The sequence below is a fragment of the Schistocerca cancellata genome, chromosome 2 (genome assembly GCF_023864275.1).
Source record: "Schistocerca cancellata isolate TAMUIC-IGC-003103 chromosome 2, iqSchCanc2.1, whole genome shotgun sequence".
In the NCBI taxonomy this organism is placed as follows: Eukaryota; Metazoa; Arthropoda; class Insecta; order Orthoptera; family Acrididae; genus Schistocerca; species Schistocerca cancellata.
The window spans coordinates 215,065,429-215,086,393 of record NC_064627.1 but is presented as its reverse complement, the minus strand read 5'-3'; the positions used below and the strand labels follow the sequence as shown (position 1 = coordinate 215,086,393).

At 36.7% G+C, this 20,965-nt stretch overlaps 1 protein-coding gene across 4 annotated transcripts in view; it reads left to right on the top strand.

Annotated features, from left to right (window-relative positions):
* The window catches only part of LOC126161543 (dual 3',5'-cyclic-AMP and -GMP phosphodiesterase 11), a 386,751-nt gene that overhangs the window by 343,332 nt on the left and 22,454 nt on the right, over positions 1 to 20,965 (top strand). For 3 of the 4 annotated variants that reach the window (XM_049917471.1, XM_049917469.1, XM_049917472.1), the window contains 6 exons: positions 4,085 to 4,186; positions 4,401 to 4,568; positions 4,645 to 4,754; positions 9,478 to 9,565; positions 13,485 to 13,585; positions 14,125 to 14,266. In XM_049917471.1, the coding sequence (XP_049773428.1) occupies positions 4,085 to 4,186; positions 4,401 to 4,568; positions 4,645 to 4,754; positions 9,478 to 9,565; positions 13,485 to 13,585; positions 14,125 to 14,266 (711 nt within the window). The remainder of the gene's footprint in view (positions 1 to 4,084; positions 4,187 to 4,400; positions 4,569 to 4,644; positions 4,755 to 9,477; positions 9,566 to 13,484; positions 13,586 to 14,124; positions 14,267 to 20,965) is intronic. The other variant, XM_049917470.1, reaches the window with a different exon arrangement.

The following is a 20,965-nucleotide window of genomic DNA, read 5'->3' as shown; positions in this document are numbered from 1 at the left end:
AGGTACTTCATAATGTTCGAATACAGTACATGTTCTAAAACCCTACTGCAAATCGATGTTAGTGATATAGGCCTGTAATTCAGCGGATTACTCTTACTTCCCTTTTTGGGTATTGGTGTGACTTGAGCAATTTTCCAGTCTTTAGGTACGTATCTTTCTGTGAGCGATTGGTTGTATATAATTGCTAAATATGGAGCTATTTTATCAGCATACTCTGAGACGAACCTGACTGGTATACAATCTGGACCGGAGGCCTTGCCTTTATTAAGTGATTTAAGCTGCTTTATTACACCGAGGATATCTACTTCTATGTTTCTCATCTTGGCAGTTGTTCTTGATTGGAATTCAGGAATATTTACTTTGTCTTCTTTGGTGAAGGAGTTTCAGAAAACCATGTTTAATAACTCTGCTTTAGTGGCGCTGTCATCAGTGACTTCACCTTTGTTATCATGCAGTGAAGGTATTGATTGTGTCTTGCCACTCGTGTGCTTTATGTATGACCAGAATCTCTTTGGGTTTTCTGCCAGATTTTGAGACAGAATTTCATTGTGGAAATTATTAAAGGCACCTCGCATTGAAGTACGCACCATATTTCGAACTTCTGTAAAACTTTGCCAATCTTGGGGATATTGCGTTCTTTTAAATTTGGCATGCTTTTTTCGTTGCCTCTGCAACAACGCTCTGACCCGTTTTGTGTACCATGGGGGATCAGTAACATCACTTATTAATTTATGGGGTATATATCTCTCAATTGCTGTTGATACTATCTCTTTGAAAACATTCCACAACTTTTCTACACTTACATGATCAGATTGGAATGAGTGAAGACTGTTTCTTAAAAAGGCGTTAAGAGCATTTTTATCAGTTTTTTTAAATAGATATACTTTGCGTTTCTTTTTGATGGTTGTAGGTGTTATGGTATTCAGCCTCGCAGCAACTGCCTTGTGGTCGCTAATCCCTGTATTCATCACAACACTCACTATTTGTCCAGGATTATTTGTTGCTAAAAGGTCAAGTATGCTTTCGCAACCATTTACGCTTCGAGTGGGCTCATGAACTAATTGTTCAAAATAATTTTCTGAGAAAGCATTCAGTACAATTTTAGATGTGCCTGCCGCCAGCTTTAAATGTATAACTTTTCCAGCATATTGAGAGTAGATTGAAGTTACCACCAACTATAATTGTATGAGCGGCATACTTATTTGAAATGAGGATCAAGTTTTCTTTGAACTGTTCAGCAACTATGTCTTCTGAGTCGGGTGAGGGGGGTCAGTAAAACGATCCAATTAATAGTTTAGTCCGATTGTCAGGTAGAACCTCTACCCATACTATTTCACATGAACTATCTACTTTAATTTTGCTACAAGGCAAACTACCTCTGACAGCAATAAATACTCCACCACCAACTGTATTTAATCTGTCCTTTATGAACACTGTTAGATCATTTGAAGAAATTAACAATTCTCTGCACATGCGTTTTAGTGAAGTTTTAGTAGGAGAGGTGAAGGAATTCTGTTATTCAAGGTGCATAGTACAAAGGAAGTATCAGTACCAAGGAAAGTGTCGGTAGCGGGTGGGTGCAAGTGAATATAATTGTATAAACTGAGGAATTGTACTGGCACCAAATATTGGCATATAAAACATGATATAGGTACTGAAAATTTGTATCTGTAATGTAGTACTATATTACAAATTGTGAAAATTCATTACCATAGGAAGTAACAGGGAAAAAAAAAGATACTGTGTTAAGCTGATTGGGAGGGAGGGGGTATGCAATTGACAAAAATTAGAATGTTACAAATTATTAACAATTTTGGTTGTTGAAGAAGCATATTTCCTGCAGCAGGCTTTCTTAACAGAAACACATCTGTGGATTAGGAGAGCTTGTCAGTTATTGTTGCTCACAATATAGTATTATATTTTTTGTCATGAAGTGACCTCATTGACAAAGCAGATTGTCTAGTAATTATTTGTAAGTAAAGTATTAAAATTTAGCTCAACCACATAAAATTCATGATGGGATCACAAGTCACGTGATGCATTTTACCTGAAGATAAGAGAATGGTCTTGAACTGTGTCATGTAACATTTTGCTAATATTTAACTATCACAACCTCACCTTCATCTAAAATGGGATGTTCTAAATTATGTATGAGTTGGAGAAATTTTCTTTTATTGGAAACATTATGATACAGTACAAAACATTTTAAAGTATTGTGTTGCACAAAAAATTGCTTGTCCATTGGCAGTTGAAGTTTACTTCACAGTTGCTTCTCTTTTTCCCTATGAAAACATATATTTGATGTTTTAGATTTCAATAGAAACCCTCCACTGCCCCACCCATGATTCTTTAATTAATGGAACTTTTGTGTATAAAATGGTTGCAAATATGTGGTTACTTCACAAATGAGTTAATGTGTTAAATATTAGCATGTAAGACTTTGATGGTGAATAAAATATAAGCAACAAACACTTAATTGCTAATTGTTTTCTTTTAATATTCTGAGGAGCTGTAAGTGGGAAAAAGCTTAGAAAAGGTTGGAAATTATGTGTAAAGTAGGTTGTAAATCAAATAACTTACGGGAATGCAGGTGGATTACATTATTGGCTACCGATAATTTTTTTTTTTTTTTTTTTTTTTGTAGCATGAACTGGCCCTAAGTTGTTTTTGTTTTTTTTTCATGGGAGGGAATGCAGGAATCCATGCAGAATTTAAGCAAAAACCTCCATTCTACCTCTCTACCTACAAGGTTACTTGATAATTTCAACTGCTTCCTTAATAACACTATCCTAATATCTGTAACAGCATTCCAGAATGTCCATGTTGTTACATTCCATAGGATGACTGGCACCAACAGTTTCCTGCAATAGCAAATTGCTTGGCTTTTGTAAACCTGTGTGATGCCTATGTTCAGTACACTGGTCCTCCGAAGTCATGACAATCTGACCAATAAATGACATGCCACAACTGCAAGAAATGCAATAGACACCCAACTTACACAAAACAAGATCATACTTAACAGAACTTAAAAATGGTCCTAATCTTAGTTGGATCCTGGAATTGCTCTGCAAACCAAGGTTGTTGATGATGTCATCTGGCTGCATTCTTGTAAGGTATTTGGACCTTGTATATGCCAGGAAAACCTCAGGTCTCAGGTTGATAATCATTGAGTTCTATCATTCTCATCTTTTGGAGGAATACAGTCTGGGTAACTTGTGCACAATGAGTTACACTGCTGCTGACATACACATACCTTCTTATTTAATACTTGAGTTATTGTGTTAAACTTGTAATGTAAGATTAGTAGTAGTCTGTGACAACATTTTAAATTTTTAAATACAATCAATAATTGTATGAAACATTGAAAATTAAATTCTTATTTCCCCTGGCAGCCATTAGAAAGGCAGCTTGCAACTGGGACTGGGTGATTTTAGCAGTTTAGTAATATAGATTTGTGTTGCTTTCTTGCCCCTATTGATAAATTGTGTAAATGAGCACCAAAGACTGTGAATAAATAAAATAAAATAAAATAAAATTGTAAACCTTGTTACGGTAATGCTACTTACGTAAAGCAGTACACAATTTGTACTGGTATGTAGAGCATTTTTCCACCTCTGAAGTGAAAGCTAACAAATCCAAAGCCTAAATATTGTATGATTTTATTATTAAATAATTATTAAAAGCAAAGAATAAGAAAGTGTCTTTAATTACTGATATTTTATTTTTTCTATCCTATATGTTTTACAAATTGTGTGAATCGTTCATCAGATTTGTTTTGCTTAACTGGGGAAACTTCAGCTGTGCTGATAGTGTCTATATTTTGGTTTGCTGTTCCCTTGATAATTTACCATCTGTGATGACTCCTCTTAAATACATCTTGGCTAAATGTTATATATTTTCCATAGTATGACAGCACAAGAGGAATTCCGTTGTTGTCTCATCAACATACCAGGGTTCTGTTTTCCTCTCTCTCTCTCTCTCTCTCTCTCTCTCTCTCTCTCTCTCTCTCTCTGAGAAATGAAAAGTGCATCACAGTAATTTTGTTTTTATTTGATTGTGATGCTAGCCAAAGAATAATTTTCAGGAACTTTATTTTCAGAGCTTGAGGGTACCATCTGCACAACATTTCCAGCTGCATGATTTCAAGTTTGATGATATCAGTATGGATGATGATGATACACTGAAGGTACTGGTTTTATAAAATAGATTTCAATACGTACATAGAAAATTAAAAATGATTTTGAACAAAGTACTTGTTATGATGTAACATCTGTATTTCTTCCATAGTGTGGAAACTGTGAACAGTATAAAAATAAGACAGAATGCCTTTTATATATTTGTACCTTGTGAACATCAGTCCAGATGATTATTTATTTATTTATTTGTTTGTTTTATTGCAGGCTTGTATTAGAATGTTCCTAGATTTGGATTTCATTGAGAGATTTCACATCGATTATGAAGTCCTATGTAGGTGGCTACTGAGCGTCAAGAAGAACTATCGCAATGTGACATACCACAACTGGAGGCATGCATTCAATGTGGCACAGATGATGTTTTCCATTATCACAGTGAGTCACGATTTTTATCTGTATAAAACTGTGTAGTACTATGACACATTCAGTAAATGATTTCTTTCTGTTTTAGGCTACGCAGTGGTGGAAAATATTTGGGGAAATAGAGTGTCTCTCTTTGATAATTGCATGCCTTTGCCATGATCTTGATCACCGAGGGACTAATAATACTTTTCAGATAAAGTAAGCCATATTTGTATTCGTTACGTTGATCTTAATAGTTAACAGAATAATAGTGCTCAACAGCATTTGATAATAACAGCAAATATGAATGTTAAAATTTAACTTGAAGTTTAAAAGCATGTGTGTTGAAAATTCTATCTCATTATGTGCTTACATACTTTGTTGGTGTAATTCATTATTTACTTTATCTAAAAACAAAGATGATTTGACTTACCAAACGAAAGTGCTGGCACGTCGATAGACACACAAACAAACAAACACAAACATACACACAAAATTCTAGCTTTCGCAACCAACAGTTGCCTCGTCAGGAAAGAGTGAAGGAGAGGGAAAGACGAAAGGATTTGGGTTTTAAGGGAGAGGGTAAGGAGTCATTCCAATCCCGGGAGCGGAAAGACTTAGGGGGAAAAATGGATGGGTATACACTCGCGCGCGCACACACACACACACACACATATCCATCCACACATATACAGGCACAAGCAGACATATACAGAGGCAAAGAGTGTATGTTTGTGTTTGTTTGTTTGTGTGTCTATCGACGTGCCAGCGCTTTTGTTTGGTAAGTCAAATCACCTTTGTTTTTAGATATATTTTTTCCCACGTGGAATGTTTCCTTCTATTATATTCATTATTTACTTTGTTTGTTAAAAAGCACAATTTTAGTAAGAAATAGTTCTTTAATAACAGTAATATGAATTCATATAGATAGATACTCACCACATAGAGGAGGGATTGAGTGGCAGACAGGCAATTTTGAGGCAAATTTAAAAGTAGACTAAAAGTATCAAAGCCCTCTTCAGTTTGAAGAAAGAAAATCACACCCATTCATATCCACAGCTGGGCCTCAATGCTAAGAGACAACAGAGACCATGTGAGTTGCTCTTGTATGAATATGTGGTTGATTTTCTAAATCCAAAGGAGGTCTTCGTCCAGTAGCTAGTCCACTTGTAAGTGTGCCACTTAGTCCTTCCTCCCTGTGGTGAAAAGCAATCACTCCTAATTCATGCTTACATAGTTCTGTCCCAGATTTTCCATTGTTAGAAACGTAATTTACAGTGAGTGGTGTCTAAGCTTAGAGCTTAGTTACATATGCAGCATGCAAATACTATGGACAGTGAAAAATGTGGAAATGTTAATTGTAACTCAAGCAAGTGGTAGATTGCACAGTGTGCTTTTGTTCTGGCAGATAAAAAATGACATAGCTGAAACACCATTAATCCATTATTTTTGGCCCAGTATGCACAAACAAGCCACTTGCATCCTTGCACTTCTGCTAGTGTCTTGATAGTGTACAAGACAAAACCCCACCAGAACACATTTACCTTAATACTGCATACAAACCATTGAACCTATGGGTTGGAGCTTTGTAACAACTGCCTGCTTATAGATAATTTAGAAATGTGCACACAGCACTCAGTCTCCATTACAAAACTAATTAGAAGGTATTAAGTGGGAAAGGTTTGTTGTGATAGCCAGACATGGATTGAAGTATCACTTAGAAAAGCTTGATGTAGTTGGAAGAATATAGGCACTGTAAAACAATAAGAGGTCTGTTCAAAAAATTCTGGAACTTGGTCCACAAAATTTTTCTATGCTTACCTTTTACTTATTATGCATGGCCTCCTTTGAAACAGTCTCCTCTGCAATTGATATACCTTTCCCAATGCCATTTACACTTCTGGAAACAGTCTTCGTACACCTCTTGCTGGATCATGCAAAGTGTCACCTGTGAATTATCTTTTATCTCATCTATCATTGTTTCAACTTTGGAAATAAATAAAGTCTACATGGACTAGGTCTGGAGAGTGTGGAGGATAAGGCAGCACAGTGATTTCATTTTTTGTGAAGTAGTCATGCACCAACTGGGATGAATGTGTTGGCACGTAATCATGATGCAAGTGCTATCAATTGTCTCACCACATTTTAGACCGTTTCCTCCTCACATTTTCTCACAGGCATCGCAACACATTCCAATAGTACCATTGATTAATAGTTTGTCCCTGTGGTTTGAATTCATGATGAACTAATCCTTCAAAGTCAAAGGAAACTATTAGCATGGCTTTGACATCTTACCTGACCTGATGAGCTTTTATTGTTCTTAGAGAACCTTTCCTGGCACATTGTGAAGATTGAATCTTGGTCTCAACATCATAACCATAGGCTCTCATGTTGTCACCAGTTATGATTCAAGGAACATCTTGTTCTCATTTGCCCAACACAAAAGCTCTTCACAGATTGTGAGGTGAAGGTCTTTCTGTCTTGACTCATGAGCCATGGGACAAACTTGGCAGCAATACGATGCATACCAAGATGCTGTGTCAGGATTTAATGATATGATCCAACTGAGATCTGCAATGTTACATTATTCTGCAGTGTCTTGGACAGTTAGTCTTCAATTTGCATGCACAATTTCATTCACATTCCTGACATGAGCGTCATTGATAGACGTCCTGAACGAAGGTCATCTTTAACTTTCGTCTAGCCATTTTCAAACCATGTGAATGACTCGTAACACTGATTATGGCCTAAATACTCATCACTGCAGGTGTCCTGAATCATTTGGTATGTCTCTGTAAAGATTTTCTTGAGTTTCATGCAAAGTTTAACGTAGACGCGTTGCTCCTCTAACTCCGCTATCTCTTAATTTGTAAACTGTGAAACACAGCATTCTACTCCAGTACAGCCCTGAACAATAACTAATGGACATAAAGCAATGAAGCTTCTGGCAGTTACATATCAAACACAGGCATTTGCATGGATGCCAACTGCATTTCACTCCAACACACCATTGGCCACAAATTATGAATGTTCTGGAATTTTTTGAACTGACCTCGTACGTAACAGTGAAAGCACTTTCCCAAACACATTAGTGCCTGGAACCAAAGCAGATAGAGCCAAACCACACAGAGCCAACCACCACTTCTATTAGCACTATTGAGGTGGTGTAAGTCCCTGTTCTGGTAGAGCAACTAAGATACCAAAGTTGCTTTTATTACTAAACTGTATTCTATCATGAGGGTCGTACACAGTGCCTGTACCTACAATGGCCTTCTTTTAGTGATGAAATTAATTCCACAAAACAGACTGAGTACCTTCAGGTAGGCAGTGCTAATCATGACCCTGCAGCCATCAGTGGTACAAAACTTCTGTTAAGATGAAACAGACATGAACCATTAGCATGCTGAAGACCAACTCGAAAGTTGTAGTAGGTTGCTGCACTGTGCAGCTGACTTTGTCAGTGGATGGCATTACATTAACAATTGGATTGTGGTGATGGTATGTGATACTCCCTCATCATAATGCATCTTGTGTAAAGATCAAGCAGATACTACAATTTTTCAAGAGTTGCTGGTAGCATAAGCTCCCAAATATGCGTGGTTAATAGTCAAGACACTTTCAGCTGTATTAGCAGATGACAGCCCCATTTATCACTTCTGTTTGATAATCATCAGCCACAATTGTTAATTATTCTTTCTTTGAAAAGTTTTTTTTTTTTTTTAATAAAGTTTGATCAACCACATTGCTGTACCTCTCACTGCTCATCTCTTAATATCACAGGCAGAATGTACAAAAAACATATGACCTATTTTATGTCTGTGCTCCCGTTTGGCCAAATTGATTGTTTCCTCTGACTTGTGTCATTGCAGAGATTCTATGCTGTAACATAACATTTCACCAAAGATGAAAAACACAAACTGTATTTGGCACCATAACCTTCACAGAAAGCAGGGCCCACACCAGTGCCTCCCCATGTCACGTCAGCCAGTGATCTTGTCCTGTAGACTTCTCTGTGAGAAATGTTGTACTGTTAACCATGTTACCTTTCAATGCGTTAGCCCTAAGTAAACTTTTCTGTAGATTGTCACTCATGAGAACATTATATACCGTGCAGTAACCAATAGCATTTTCTAATACATGACACTGACTTTTCATACATTGTCTTTGACACAAAAGAATAGACATTGATGCTGTATTTACCAAATATGCTTGGTGATGGTTTCCTACATAGTTTAATCCATTTGGGTCCGTATGACATAAATTGTTTCCTTCACACAACAAAATATTTTTGCGTGTCATTTTATGTGAGGCTATGCAGGAACTTGGTGTCTTTTGGTTTTCAGTGGAGTGAAAGATAATGTTTGTAGTAAACTGCTTATCTGCTGCTATGAATTGACTAATGTTGATGAAATTTCTTACAGTGTAAGGAAAGAAACAATTAAATGTCAAAAAACAGCTGCACAGTAATATGTCATGACAAATAGTACTCCAGGGAAGCAGTCTCAGTTATTTTGTTTCATTATAGTATACCATCTGTAAATCATGTTGCATAATGTGATAGATTACTTGTTTTAATTGTGTTGTTTACTGGTTTAGTTTGGTAGAGGAACATAAAACTGGAGAATTGCACCAGAAGAATGAAATTTAAGAAGATATTACAGTGTGTATCTAACACGAAAAATATAAATATATGGATAATGTAATTTTATGATCTGTCATAGTGTCATGAAAATGTTCCTCAGATTTCATTTTCATTCTTCTGGTGCAGTTTTCCATTTTTATTTTCTGCTCACTAAACTGAGGAATAATGAATCACTAACTTATGGAAGTAAGAGTATGAAGATTTATTTGAAGTTGGAACAAACAATTGGAAATACAAGTAAGAAATTAGTAATGTAGTCACAAAGTAATTTAGACCAATTTCTGATCTTTCTTTCAACAGAGCATCATCACCTCTTGCCCAGCTCTATTCTACATCAACCATGGAGCATCACCACTTTGACCAGTGCCTCATGATCCTCAACAGCCCGGTAATATTTTTTAATGGTCAAGTTTGGTATTTTATTGTAATATAATGTGTTTTTACCTTGGTCTATTTGATTGTAACCTAAACTATTACAGTTTCCTTCTTGGGATTATGTTATCATTTTGAAAAGGAGAATTTTTATGCCCAAATGGTTTATATGGGAAAATTTAGGTTAAACTCTGAATGCACACACATTTCTAATCTTTTCACTAAGGTCTCCTTGTTGCAGAGTGAGAATTTTAGTCCAAGAATGTTGATAACTATACCTGTATCAGAAGAGCAAAGTGACAGAGCAAAACAGAGTTGAGCATGAGAGACAGTGATGTTGTTGCTTTGCTGTTTCATGTGTGTGCTATCCAGTTGCATACTGAATACCTTCCTCTGCTCCTTTTAACTATGCAGTATTTAGTTTGCCATATACAGTTGTTAATATCCTTATTGCTTAGTGAATGCACTCCCATGGATAAATGATACCTTTTTTTATTGTATTGTTCGTATATCTCAGTAAAAGGAACAGTGCATAAACTGTCTTTTCGATAAACAATTTGAATTCACATTTAATTTGCATATTAAATATGAAAGGGGTGCTCAAATGAGTCTGAATTTTTCATGCAAATATAACAACATTAAAATAATATAAGTTGCTTAAATATTTAGCAGTCACTGAAGCGTGCATGTGGTAAATAATACTTGTGTAGAGGAGTATTCCATAATAGCAATATGAGATTTATTATGGAAGTGTAGTAAACATCACTCACTCAAAATACAAAACATAAACCATGTCTACAAACACTGAAGAGAGAATAATTGAAGTACTTGGCAGATGAAAGTGCGAAACCTCAGTTTAGTAAGTAGTGGGCTGTTCACCTTACCTTTTGCATAATTGAATGAATGCACAAATAAATTATTCATGCATCAGTGGAAAGAACTGTCTTGTGTACGTATTGTTTTATCTTATTGTATTTATATTTTCTTTATATTTGACTCAACATGTAACATGCAATAACTCAAAATAAGCTCTGTGTGTTATCACTTTTTTATCACCAAGCCTTCAATTGTGCCAAAAGGTAAATGCCATTTAGTTCAGAGCCCTAGGCTATTTTAACAGCTGTTTTACCTCACTTCCATGGCATTATTTGTGTCATTAATCCCTTTGACAATTCCTGAATATCTGCCACAGTGAAGCTTTGATTATTTGTTGCCATATAATGCTTGATCTGTACCCAAATAATTTTGGTGATGTTCAATTGGCTGTGGTGTGGTGGAAACCTGACAATCATGTGGTCATGTTCCTTAATTACCTCATCAGTAACATACTGTTAAAACTATATTTTGTTTTACAAGTGCCATGAGCTAAGCCTTTAGCAATTCATCCTGGATTTGCACACTGTGATTTTTGTTGCCATCATTGGAACTTTATTAGTAATAACTGAACAGTAGCATGCATTATCCATTAAAATGACAGATGGTTGACTTACAATTTTTAGTAGATACCCCTTGAACTCCTTAGGAAAACTCTCACAATTCATCTCCATGTGATAATGACTTATTTTCCTCAATTTTTAAAACACCAGACAGTTCACTACAAATCTAGAAGAAATTCCAGTGTGAAAGACAATAATTCTAGTGCCTTTTTTATGTGAACAACAGTATTTCCACATATATTGTTGTCTGTCCAGTCTCATCTGATGTAATAACTGGCATTTATTAATGTCTTCAGACTATATCTTAACAGTTTCTTAGTAACTGACAATGATACACAAGAAGGTCACTTCTTTTCATTATAATTTTGTGTTCATTAATTTTTTGTGTCTGAAACTAAGGATTCTGACATATATTAATGAATGTGACCTATTACATCTGAATAATTTCATCTTGTGAAGAGTAACACATAATTTTTTATGGCTGATTGTTCTTTTATCTTGTAATGTTGACATATTCGGCAACAAACAGCTTCTTATTAGCATGACTCTTAAGTTTGTTACTTGATGTCATGTCTTCCTTCTTTGACCAGGTGTCTATAGCTGAGATGAATCAGTCTTTTTCTTTCCTGCACAGTACTTTCACTTGCAAACTTTCGTGACAGAATTTTTATGAATCATGCCTTTGTCTCTCTTTTTCGAAATATTCCTGCACTGAGCACACATATTCATGTATGTAACCATGCAGAATGTGTGCAGAGTCCTGAACTATCCATCCAGTAACCACACTTTTCAACAGCCTTCAGCTATAAGCTTCAGACAATCTGTCACACAAAATAAACACACTGCACAGAGAAACTAAGTATACTGTGAAAACGGATCACAACTGTTGGGCTGCTGGCCACATGCATTGTTCCGCAGCTGGGTGGTGCCCATGTATCACAGTGATTTGACGGTGCTGAATGGAGCAAAAGGCTGACCACATGCTTTCCTGATTGGTTATAGCAATGGTAGCACCCCGTGAAATGGCTAGATGTCAATCACTTTGTTATTCTGATCCAGGGATACATATTCTACTGTTGCCACTGTATATGCTTTATAGTGTCTTGTGCTTCACTATTCATTTCATCTCTATTTAATGGACTTTTATACTGATAGGAAAGTTACAGAATCTGTAAATTTGCAGGGTTTATGTAACTGAAATCATTTGATGTCTTCCATCTAAACATATAACACAAGTGAAGTAGACAACTTTTAGCAAGAAACCTCAAAATTGAGAAAGCAGCAAGGAAATACATTTAATTTAATCTAAAAAATTTAGAGCTGCACAGTTTTATTCCCATTGGAAGTAATGAAGTGATGAAGGAAGAATTTTTTTGGGTGTGTTTGAGAGTGGGGCAGGGGGTGGAGAGAAAGCTTGAAGCTGCTTAGAATGTTATATTTACAAATACAAAACAAACATGAAAGACAGCTTCAAATGAAGAGATGATAATAGGTTGCAGATTTTTAATTGACAGCCTCACTGAAATGGTGTGCCCTACAATTGTCAGTCTTTAGGGTGAATATCAGGAAACACCTATTAGTGAGTTAGAGTTTCTGTGCAGAAAGTTCAGTTTTTTTTTTATGTTAATACTTGTAAGACATCTTACAAACAGGACAGTGGCAGTCATGGACATCTTATATAGAGGATAGAAGAAAATAAAATGTAATATAAGATGTTAGAAAGTATGGCTAATGGCCAGAGAGGAACCTACTTAGTAAAGAACAAGGACATGGGCCTCTGCCACTAATGTAGATGATTGTTTCCAATTTTGTGGTATTTAGACAGGTTGTGCTGGTTGAGATTGTTGTTTGTTTGTGATTTACTTAGCATAATGGGTTTGTATAGTGATAGTAATCAAGTATTCAGCCAATGTCACTAAAAATTTTGTATTGGGATACAGTAGCCACTACTGATAGTATGAAAAGTTATTATGCAGAGTAGATTGTAGTTTAAAGGATGAGTTTTATGAAACTGTAATCTTGCTTGAAGTAGTTGAAACTTTCTATTTGTAAGAAGTATTTTCTTTGGCATGTAGCTGCCTATATTTGGGCCAAGCTGAAATAATGAGAATAATTAAAGGTGTGTGGAAAATTGGTTGTGAAAGGACTTTTCTCTTTGTTTGTATACAATTGAGGAACTGTCTAAAGCAAGGGCTCCGCTGAATCATATGATTTATTTGGAGAGAGCTATGCCAAAACAAAACTTTGCCTAAACAGATGTGATGTGCCAGATAAGTAGTTCATAAATAGCTGCAGATCGGTATATGTTTATTATAAATACAAAGTAGATGTTTGCAGTTTTCATCTATAATAGTCTTCAATTAGCAATTCAGTGTGGTTGTGCTTTTGAAAGAGAAGATTAATGACTTGTGGAATATTATGTAGAAACCTTAGTTTTCAAATTAATCATGTTTTTAAAGACTTCACATTACTGAACTATTTTTTTTTCTTTCTCTTCAGGGTAACCAAATACTTGCCAATGTCTCACCGGATGAATACTCGAGGATTATTAAAGTTTTAGAGGATGCTATATTGTCTACAGATCTGGCAGTGTATTTTAGGTAACTTTTAGCATAACTTTATCATAACTGTAGAATAATGGATAATTAAGCCTTCAGCAAATTGCATTAAACCCTTGGATCTCAAACAATTGAGTTTAACTAAATTTCTTTAAGAATATTCTAAACAAATTTCTTTCAGAACATTTGAGATAATTTAATTGCAAATATGAAAGACAGGCACAGATATAAGGACAGTAGCCTATTTCACAATTTTGGAGAAATCAACTTTGTTTCAGTAGAGACTTGGTTGAATAGTGGGAAAAAAAAGAGGTTTAATTTTCCATGTCACAATGTTTCCTCACCATTGCACTCTTTAGGTGAACAAACCATCAATGAAAGCATCCTAATGTGCACTTTCTGTTGTTCTGTTGTTTGTCATTGTTTTATAATAATATGTTTAACAAAATTAAAGTTGTGTGAGGTAACATTTCCAAATTTTTGCACAAAGTAGGTAAATGGTAAATTTCTGGGGGGTTCAAATAGTCTTTTGTGCAGTTATTTCTTCTACTAATATGACACTCTTTCTTATTGCCTCTAAGGAAGCGAGGCACTTTTTTCAGTTTGGTTCAGTCCGGAACGTATAACTGGATGCGTGACGATCACCGAGAACTACTGAGAGGAATGACAATGACCGTCTGTGATCTTGCAGCCATCACAAAGCCATGGGATGTAGAGAAGAGGGTATGTCAGCATTTATTAAATAAAATTATCATTTGTTTTTGATACGTAGTGTTGGATATAGGCTAGAAATAGAAAATGGTGAAATCTCACTATACAAAATTGTTATGTTTAGGCAAAGATCAGTGAAGGAACAGGAACTGTTGTCAGACTTGATGCTCTATCGATGCAGCTCTCCACACTAATCTGTCCTGCACAAGCTCTTTATATCTGCATAACTCCTGCATCCTACACCTATTTGAACCTACTTACTGTGTTAATCCCTTGGCCTTCTCTGATTATTACACCTCACTTCATCCATTACCAAAGTGATAGTTCCTCGATGCCTCAAGATGTAGCCTGCCAGCTGATCCCTTCTTTTAGTCAAGTTGTGCCATAAATTTTGTTTCTCCCTAATTTTATTTAATACCTCCTCATTAGTTACTTGATCTACCCATATAATCTTCAGCAGTAATCTGTAGTCCCACATTTCAAAAGCTTCTGTTCTGTTTTTCTCTGAACTGTTTATCATCCGCATTTCACTTCCATGTGAGGCTACACTCCAGACAAATCGAATTCCATCAGTAGTAATCAAGTTACCTTCCATTAGAAATGTGGGTCCACTCAATGATTCTGATACGACTTTCAAATGATAGAGCACAGCAATTAGTCATCCTTTGCATTCAAGCAGTACTGTCTGTCCTTGTTTATAACCCTAAGCAATAGTTTAATTTTGATGGAATCACTTACAACATTGTCCCAGTATGAACATTTTCAGTAAGTTGAATTTTGCAGCTCCCAGATATGGAAGCCAAGACATTTTTAATTATTTGCACTAAAGCTGCTATTTATTTATTTATGTATTGTCTGAGCAGTTTCAGGCTTTGCCCATTTTCACAAGCTGCCTATTACAGAGAATAAAATTTTGTGAGTGGATGCACTGAATGTGGATAGTAAAGATATCATTAATAATATGCTCCAAATGATAATTACTTTTGTACTTTGTATTTGGGAGATACTTGGTGTGGGCAGTTCTATTTCTATCACCACACTTTTAAAACATGTCACAATTGTAGTAATACATTACTGTTGTATATCAGGGTACGAACATAAGATATATTTGCCTAACTGTGGTACCTTCATTTTCCAGCATGATTTGAGCAATATTTCATACCTAACAACCAAACCTCCAGATGTCAGACACTCAGATTGGTACAAAACATAGCACGTCGATAGAGTATCAGCCAAAACTCTGATTTAGTTTGGACTATGTGCTGTTGTCCAGCAGAATGGGCGTATTTGTTAATTAAAAGTGACACCAGAACTACGAAGCACATCAAAAGCATAACTGTGAGCAATCACTACTTGTTGCTTCCATGGGGAAATTGATGGAACACTAGATTTTCATACTAAGGATCCCAGATTCAAATCCCAATGGGTTCAAACCCCAATGACAAGAATTTTTTTTCTGTATTACGTGTGAAAGTGTTTTACAGGACAACATGTTTATGACATGTAAAAGGGCTGTTTGGAGTTTACAGCAATGTTCTCTTGGCAGTCTGCTTTTGCTCCATTTCTTTGAAAGTTGTAAACCTATAAAGGACATTTGTTGTTTCATAGAATATGCAGTCAGAACAGAAAAATGAAGACACAGTTGCATCATATGTGTGGAAGCAATAGTAACTGATAGCAAACGAAATAATAAGATCAGTAATAAGTACATAACATTCAACTAATGAAGCAAAAGTAGACTGCCAAAAGAACATTGCTACAAATTCTGAAAGTCCTTCTGCGTGTCAGGAAAATGTTCTCGTGGTGTTTGAATGTGGGACCTTTGGTACAACAGTCGAACAATGTGCCTTCTTTCCCACACAATGCATACAACACAGTTACTCACAGATATGCTGTGCTCCATAGGTCTGGTGATACTTTTGATTACTGTTAATGCATGTTCTACTGGACGTCAGCACACAGCACGAAGTAAATCAGTGTTTTGGTTCATGCTCTATCGACATACAACTTCTTGTACCTATCTGAGTGTCTGACATCTGGAGGTTTGGGTTTAAGGGTGCACACACAGAAAGATAGCTGGCTGCCTGTGCAAGGGGGCCCTGCTTGAGCTGGCTTGACCCAGCATGGAAAACATCCCCTTGTTATCTAATGAGGCAGCACACAATGACAGCTGGATGACAGCGCTTTTGTGTTACTTGTAGTGTAATGTTGAAACGTCCAAAATTTCAATAATGGTTATACATATTGTGATATTCCCATTTAAGTAAGACAATGCGTGAAATTAAAAAAAAGTGTGCAATGCAAAATTGAATTTTTCTGTAGACTAAAGGGGAGGGCTCTGTCTATCTCTCCAATGTCAAGAGCGTAGAACTTACATAGCACTTATACTTGTGACTCCATGCACCTGAGAATGAAATATTCGAAACAGATGTCATATCCCCCAAACTGTTCAGTGTATCAATATTAGATTTTGGCACATGAGAGCACGCAAAGAGGATAGTATTTTTCTTTGTGGTTAACATGCAGAACTCTCTTATCTATAGTGATGTAGCTCTGGTGTTATTTTGATGGTTTTTATTTTATTTTTTCAGTCCTTACCACAATTTACAGAGCCTTTGACAGCTATTGAAAAGAGAATTTGCTAGTATGAAAATAAACATGAAATCTCTTATGTTACTGCAAACTGAAACAATGAGATTTTCTGTAAGCTATTGACCTACCTAGTTGCCCATTGCTTGTTTAGTATTAATTGTTTTCAAATTGTGTCGTTATAGCTACTGCAAGGCAAATTTGTCCAAATTGTACTGTGTTTTGCAAAAGAAGGAAAATTAAACCTGCCAATAAGAGGAATGTAGTTGTTACTCATAACTAATGATGCTTCTTCAAATGTAGAAAAGGTTAACAATTTAGACAAAAATAACTTGGCAATTCTGCTGCAGAATCCAATAACCCACTGTATTTTTAATACTGAACTACTAGAATGGAAATGTACCAAAGGATTTTCTCCCAGTTCTTCATCTGAGAAATATCAAAACATTTTGCAGCAAATAGTGAACCAACTTTGGTTCCTTTTATCATTCAGAATGAAGCAGTAATCTTTTTCACGTTAATTGTCATTTGATGTGTTAAAGATATGTTATATGTACTTATAATGTATTTTAACTGTATGAGTAGTTTCAAGCAGTCATTGAGTAATGCCTACCATGTTTTTGTAATGTTGTTATCCACAGTACACAGGTGTGAATTTTTTTTGTCATCAATCTTCTGATTGATTTGATGCAGCCCATCATGAATTCCTCTCTTGTGCCAACCACTTGGACATGGAGTAGCACTTACAATCTACTTCCTCAATTATTGTTACATGTATTTCAATCCCTGTCTTCCACTACAGTTTTTACCCTCTACAGCTCTCTCTAGTACCATGGAAGTTATTCCTTGACGTTTTAACAGATGTGATAATATTCTGTTCGTTCTTATTGTCAGCATTTTCCATATATTCTGTTTCTTCACTGATTCTTATTCCTTACCTTGTCAGTCCACCTAATTTTCAACATTCTTCTATAGCACCACTTCTCAAATGCTTGGTTTCTCTTCTTTTCCATTTTTCTTGCAGTCCACATTTAGCTACCGTACAGTGCTATGCTCCAAACACACATTCTCAGAAGTTTCTTCCTCAAATGAAGAACTGTGTTTGATGCTGGTTGACTTCTGTTGGCCACGAATGCCTTTTTTTGCCAGTGCCAGTCTGCTTTTTATGTCCTCCATGTTCCATCCATCATGGATTATTTTGCTGCCTGGATAGCAGAATTCCTTAACTTCATCTACTTCATGATCATCAATTGTGATGTCAAGTTTATCACTGTTCTCATTTTTGCTGTTTCTCATTACTTTCATCTTTCTTTGATTTACTGTCAAATCATATTCTGTACTCATTGTAATTTCTACTAGAACAATGCTATATTTTTGCTGTGGAGTTGGACCCATTGAAACTCTTTCATAATTGTGAAGCTGTGAACACACTGGCAACTTGCAGAACCTTGCCAGTTGTTTGTCAGAATCAATATTTGTAGTAAGAATATTCACTCCTGCACCCTGTACAGAGATCAGAACAGATAAATCATACGGTACTTGGTATACTTTTTCATATGGATAACAGGGGTGTCAAAAGAAAATCCATCGGTAAGTGTCATCCCCAGCTGTTCATTGTTAAAGATACACTGCATTACAGGGTTCACCTGAAATTGCAACAGAATTGACAATTTATTTGGTTCAAATGGTTCAAATGGCTCTGAGCACTATGGGACTCAACTGCTGTGGTCATCAGTCCCCTAGAACTTAGAACTACTTAAACCTAACTAACCTAAGGACATCACACACACCCATGCCCGAGGCAGGATTCGAACCTGCGACCGTAGCAGCAGCGCGGCTCCGGACTGGAGCGCCTAGAACCGCACGGCCACCGCGGTCGGCCAATTTATTTCCATCTAATTTGTTACACTTTTATTAACCAAAAATCACCATTGATGAGGCTTTTCAGAAAGAGAGAAGTTTAACAAGTCAGACCAAAATAAGTCATTTCTTTTCTTTCAGTTTCAGCGTAGTCTTGTAACCCAATGTCTTTTTAATAACAAACAGGTGGTACTGAAACTTAGCATATAATTTTCTTTCTGCACCTTAACCTCCTGAAACAGTGATTTATGAAGTGAGGAACTGCGAACAAATCAGGTCAATAGCTTATCAAGAAGTACATCCTCGATATGAAAATAAGTGTATAATTTCTTCAGGTATGTTTTTGCAACCCACAGCAAATCCTATCGATGGCCCTTAAAAATTACATTGTTTCATTACTTTATGAACTGCTTGAGAGTACTTATCAAGGTTAAAATAGATTATAAATATACACTCGTGTCCAAAATTAAAGAAACAAATAGAAATTTTCGAAAGTTGCATTTATTTTGTGACAAAACATTATAAACAGGTGAGAGCAAACTAGAAACAATATAAAGAAGACAGAACATAAACAACTGCAACATGCATAATAGGAAACAAAAATGTTCTTCACTTTTTCCAACTTAGATTTGCACAACAGATTGCAACAACCAGTTAATGTGCTCACTATGGTGTGTGACCACCTCTGGAAGCAATACGCACCTGAGAACAATGGAGCATGCTGTGAATAATGTCATCAATGTCATGTTTATGCCACGATGCCAATTCTTCCTGTGGAGCAGGTTGCAAGTCTCAGAGAATGGTTGCTGGGTGTTGATGTGATGCAACCCGTCTCGCTTGGCTTCCCGTTAAAGCCCTGTGGGATTCAAATAGGGAGAGCAAGCAGGCCATGCCATTCATGCAGTATCTTCCATTTCCAAGACAACATCAACTACTCGTTCTCTGTGAGGTCAAGCACTTTCATCCATCAGTTTGAAGTCTTGGTGCACAGCACCTTGCAACAACCTTACATGAGGACCAAAGATCTCATCACAATACCACAGTGCCACAGCCAAGAAACAACAGAACTATTCACATTAAACCATTGGGCCACATGAGTTTTCGACTGCCCTGCTTCCATTCTCCCTATGGCCCTCCACCACAGTGAGCATGGTAGACATCTTCTTTTTGCAATACTATATTCACTGTCATTATGGATGTGGGACCACCCGGCAAACACCACTCCATTTGATAGATGCCCTGACGTCATCGTCGGCATGGTTTTTTGTTGACCGAAATGCCATCTTCCATGCAGAACATGATCATACGAATATCTGTTGACAGTCAGTATGATTATATCGTGAATTAGATGCAGGATAGGGGAATAGCAATTTGTTGCTTTAATTTTTGATGCCAGTGTATATAATCTACACTGAAGAGCCAAAGAAACTTGTAGACATGCCTAATATCGTGTAAGGCCCCTGTGAGCACGCAGAAGTGCTGCAACACAATGTGGTATGGACTCAACTAATGTCTGTAGTAGTGCTGAAGGGAACTGATACCACGAATCCTTCAGGGCTGTCGAGGGGGTGGAGTTCTCTTCCGAACAGCATGTTGCAAGCCATCCCAGATATGCTCAATAATGTTCATGTTTGGGGAGTTTGGAGGGCAGCAGATGTGTTTAAACTCAGAAGAGTGTTCCTGTAGCCAGTCTGTAGCAATTCTGGATGAGTGAGGTGTCGCATTGTCCTGTTGAAATTGTCCAAGTCTGTCGGAATGCACAATGGACATGAACGGATGCGAGTGATCAGACAGGATGCTTACGTATGTGTCACGTGTCAGAGTTAAGTCTAGACATATCAGGGGCCCATATCACTCCAGATGCACATGCCCCATACCATTACAGAGCCTCCATCAGCTTGAACAGTCCCCTGCTGATATGCAGGGTCCATGAGATTGTCTCCATACCCATACACGTCCATCTGCTTGATACAATTTGAAATGAGACTTGTCGGGCAAGACAACATGTTTCCAGTCAACAACAGTCCAATGAAGGTGTTGATGGGCCCAAGCAAGGCATAAAGCTTTGTGTCGTGCAGTCATCAAGGGTACACTAGTGAGCCTGTGGCTCTTGAAGCCCGTGTTGATGATGTTCTGTAGAATGGTTTGCATGCTGACACTTGCTGATCACCGAGCATTGAAATCTACAGTAATTTGCAGAACGTTTGTACTTCTGTCATGTTGTACAATTGTCTTCAGTCACCATTGGTCCATTCTTGCAGG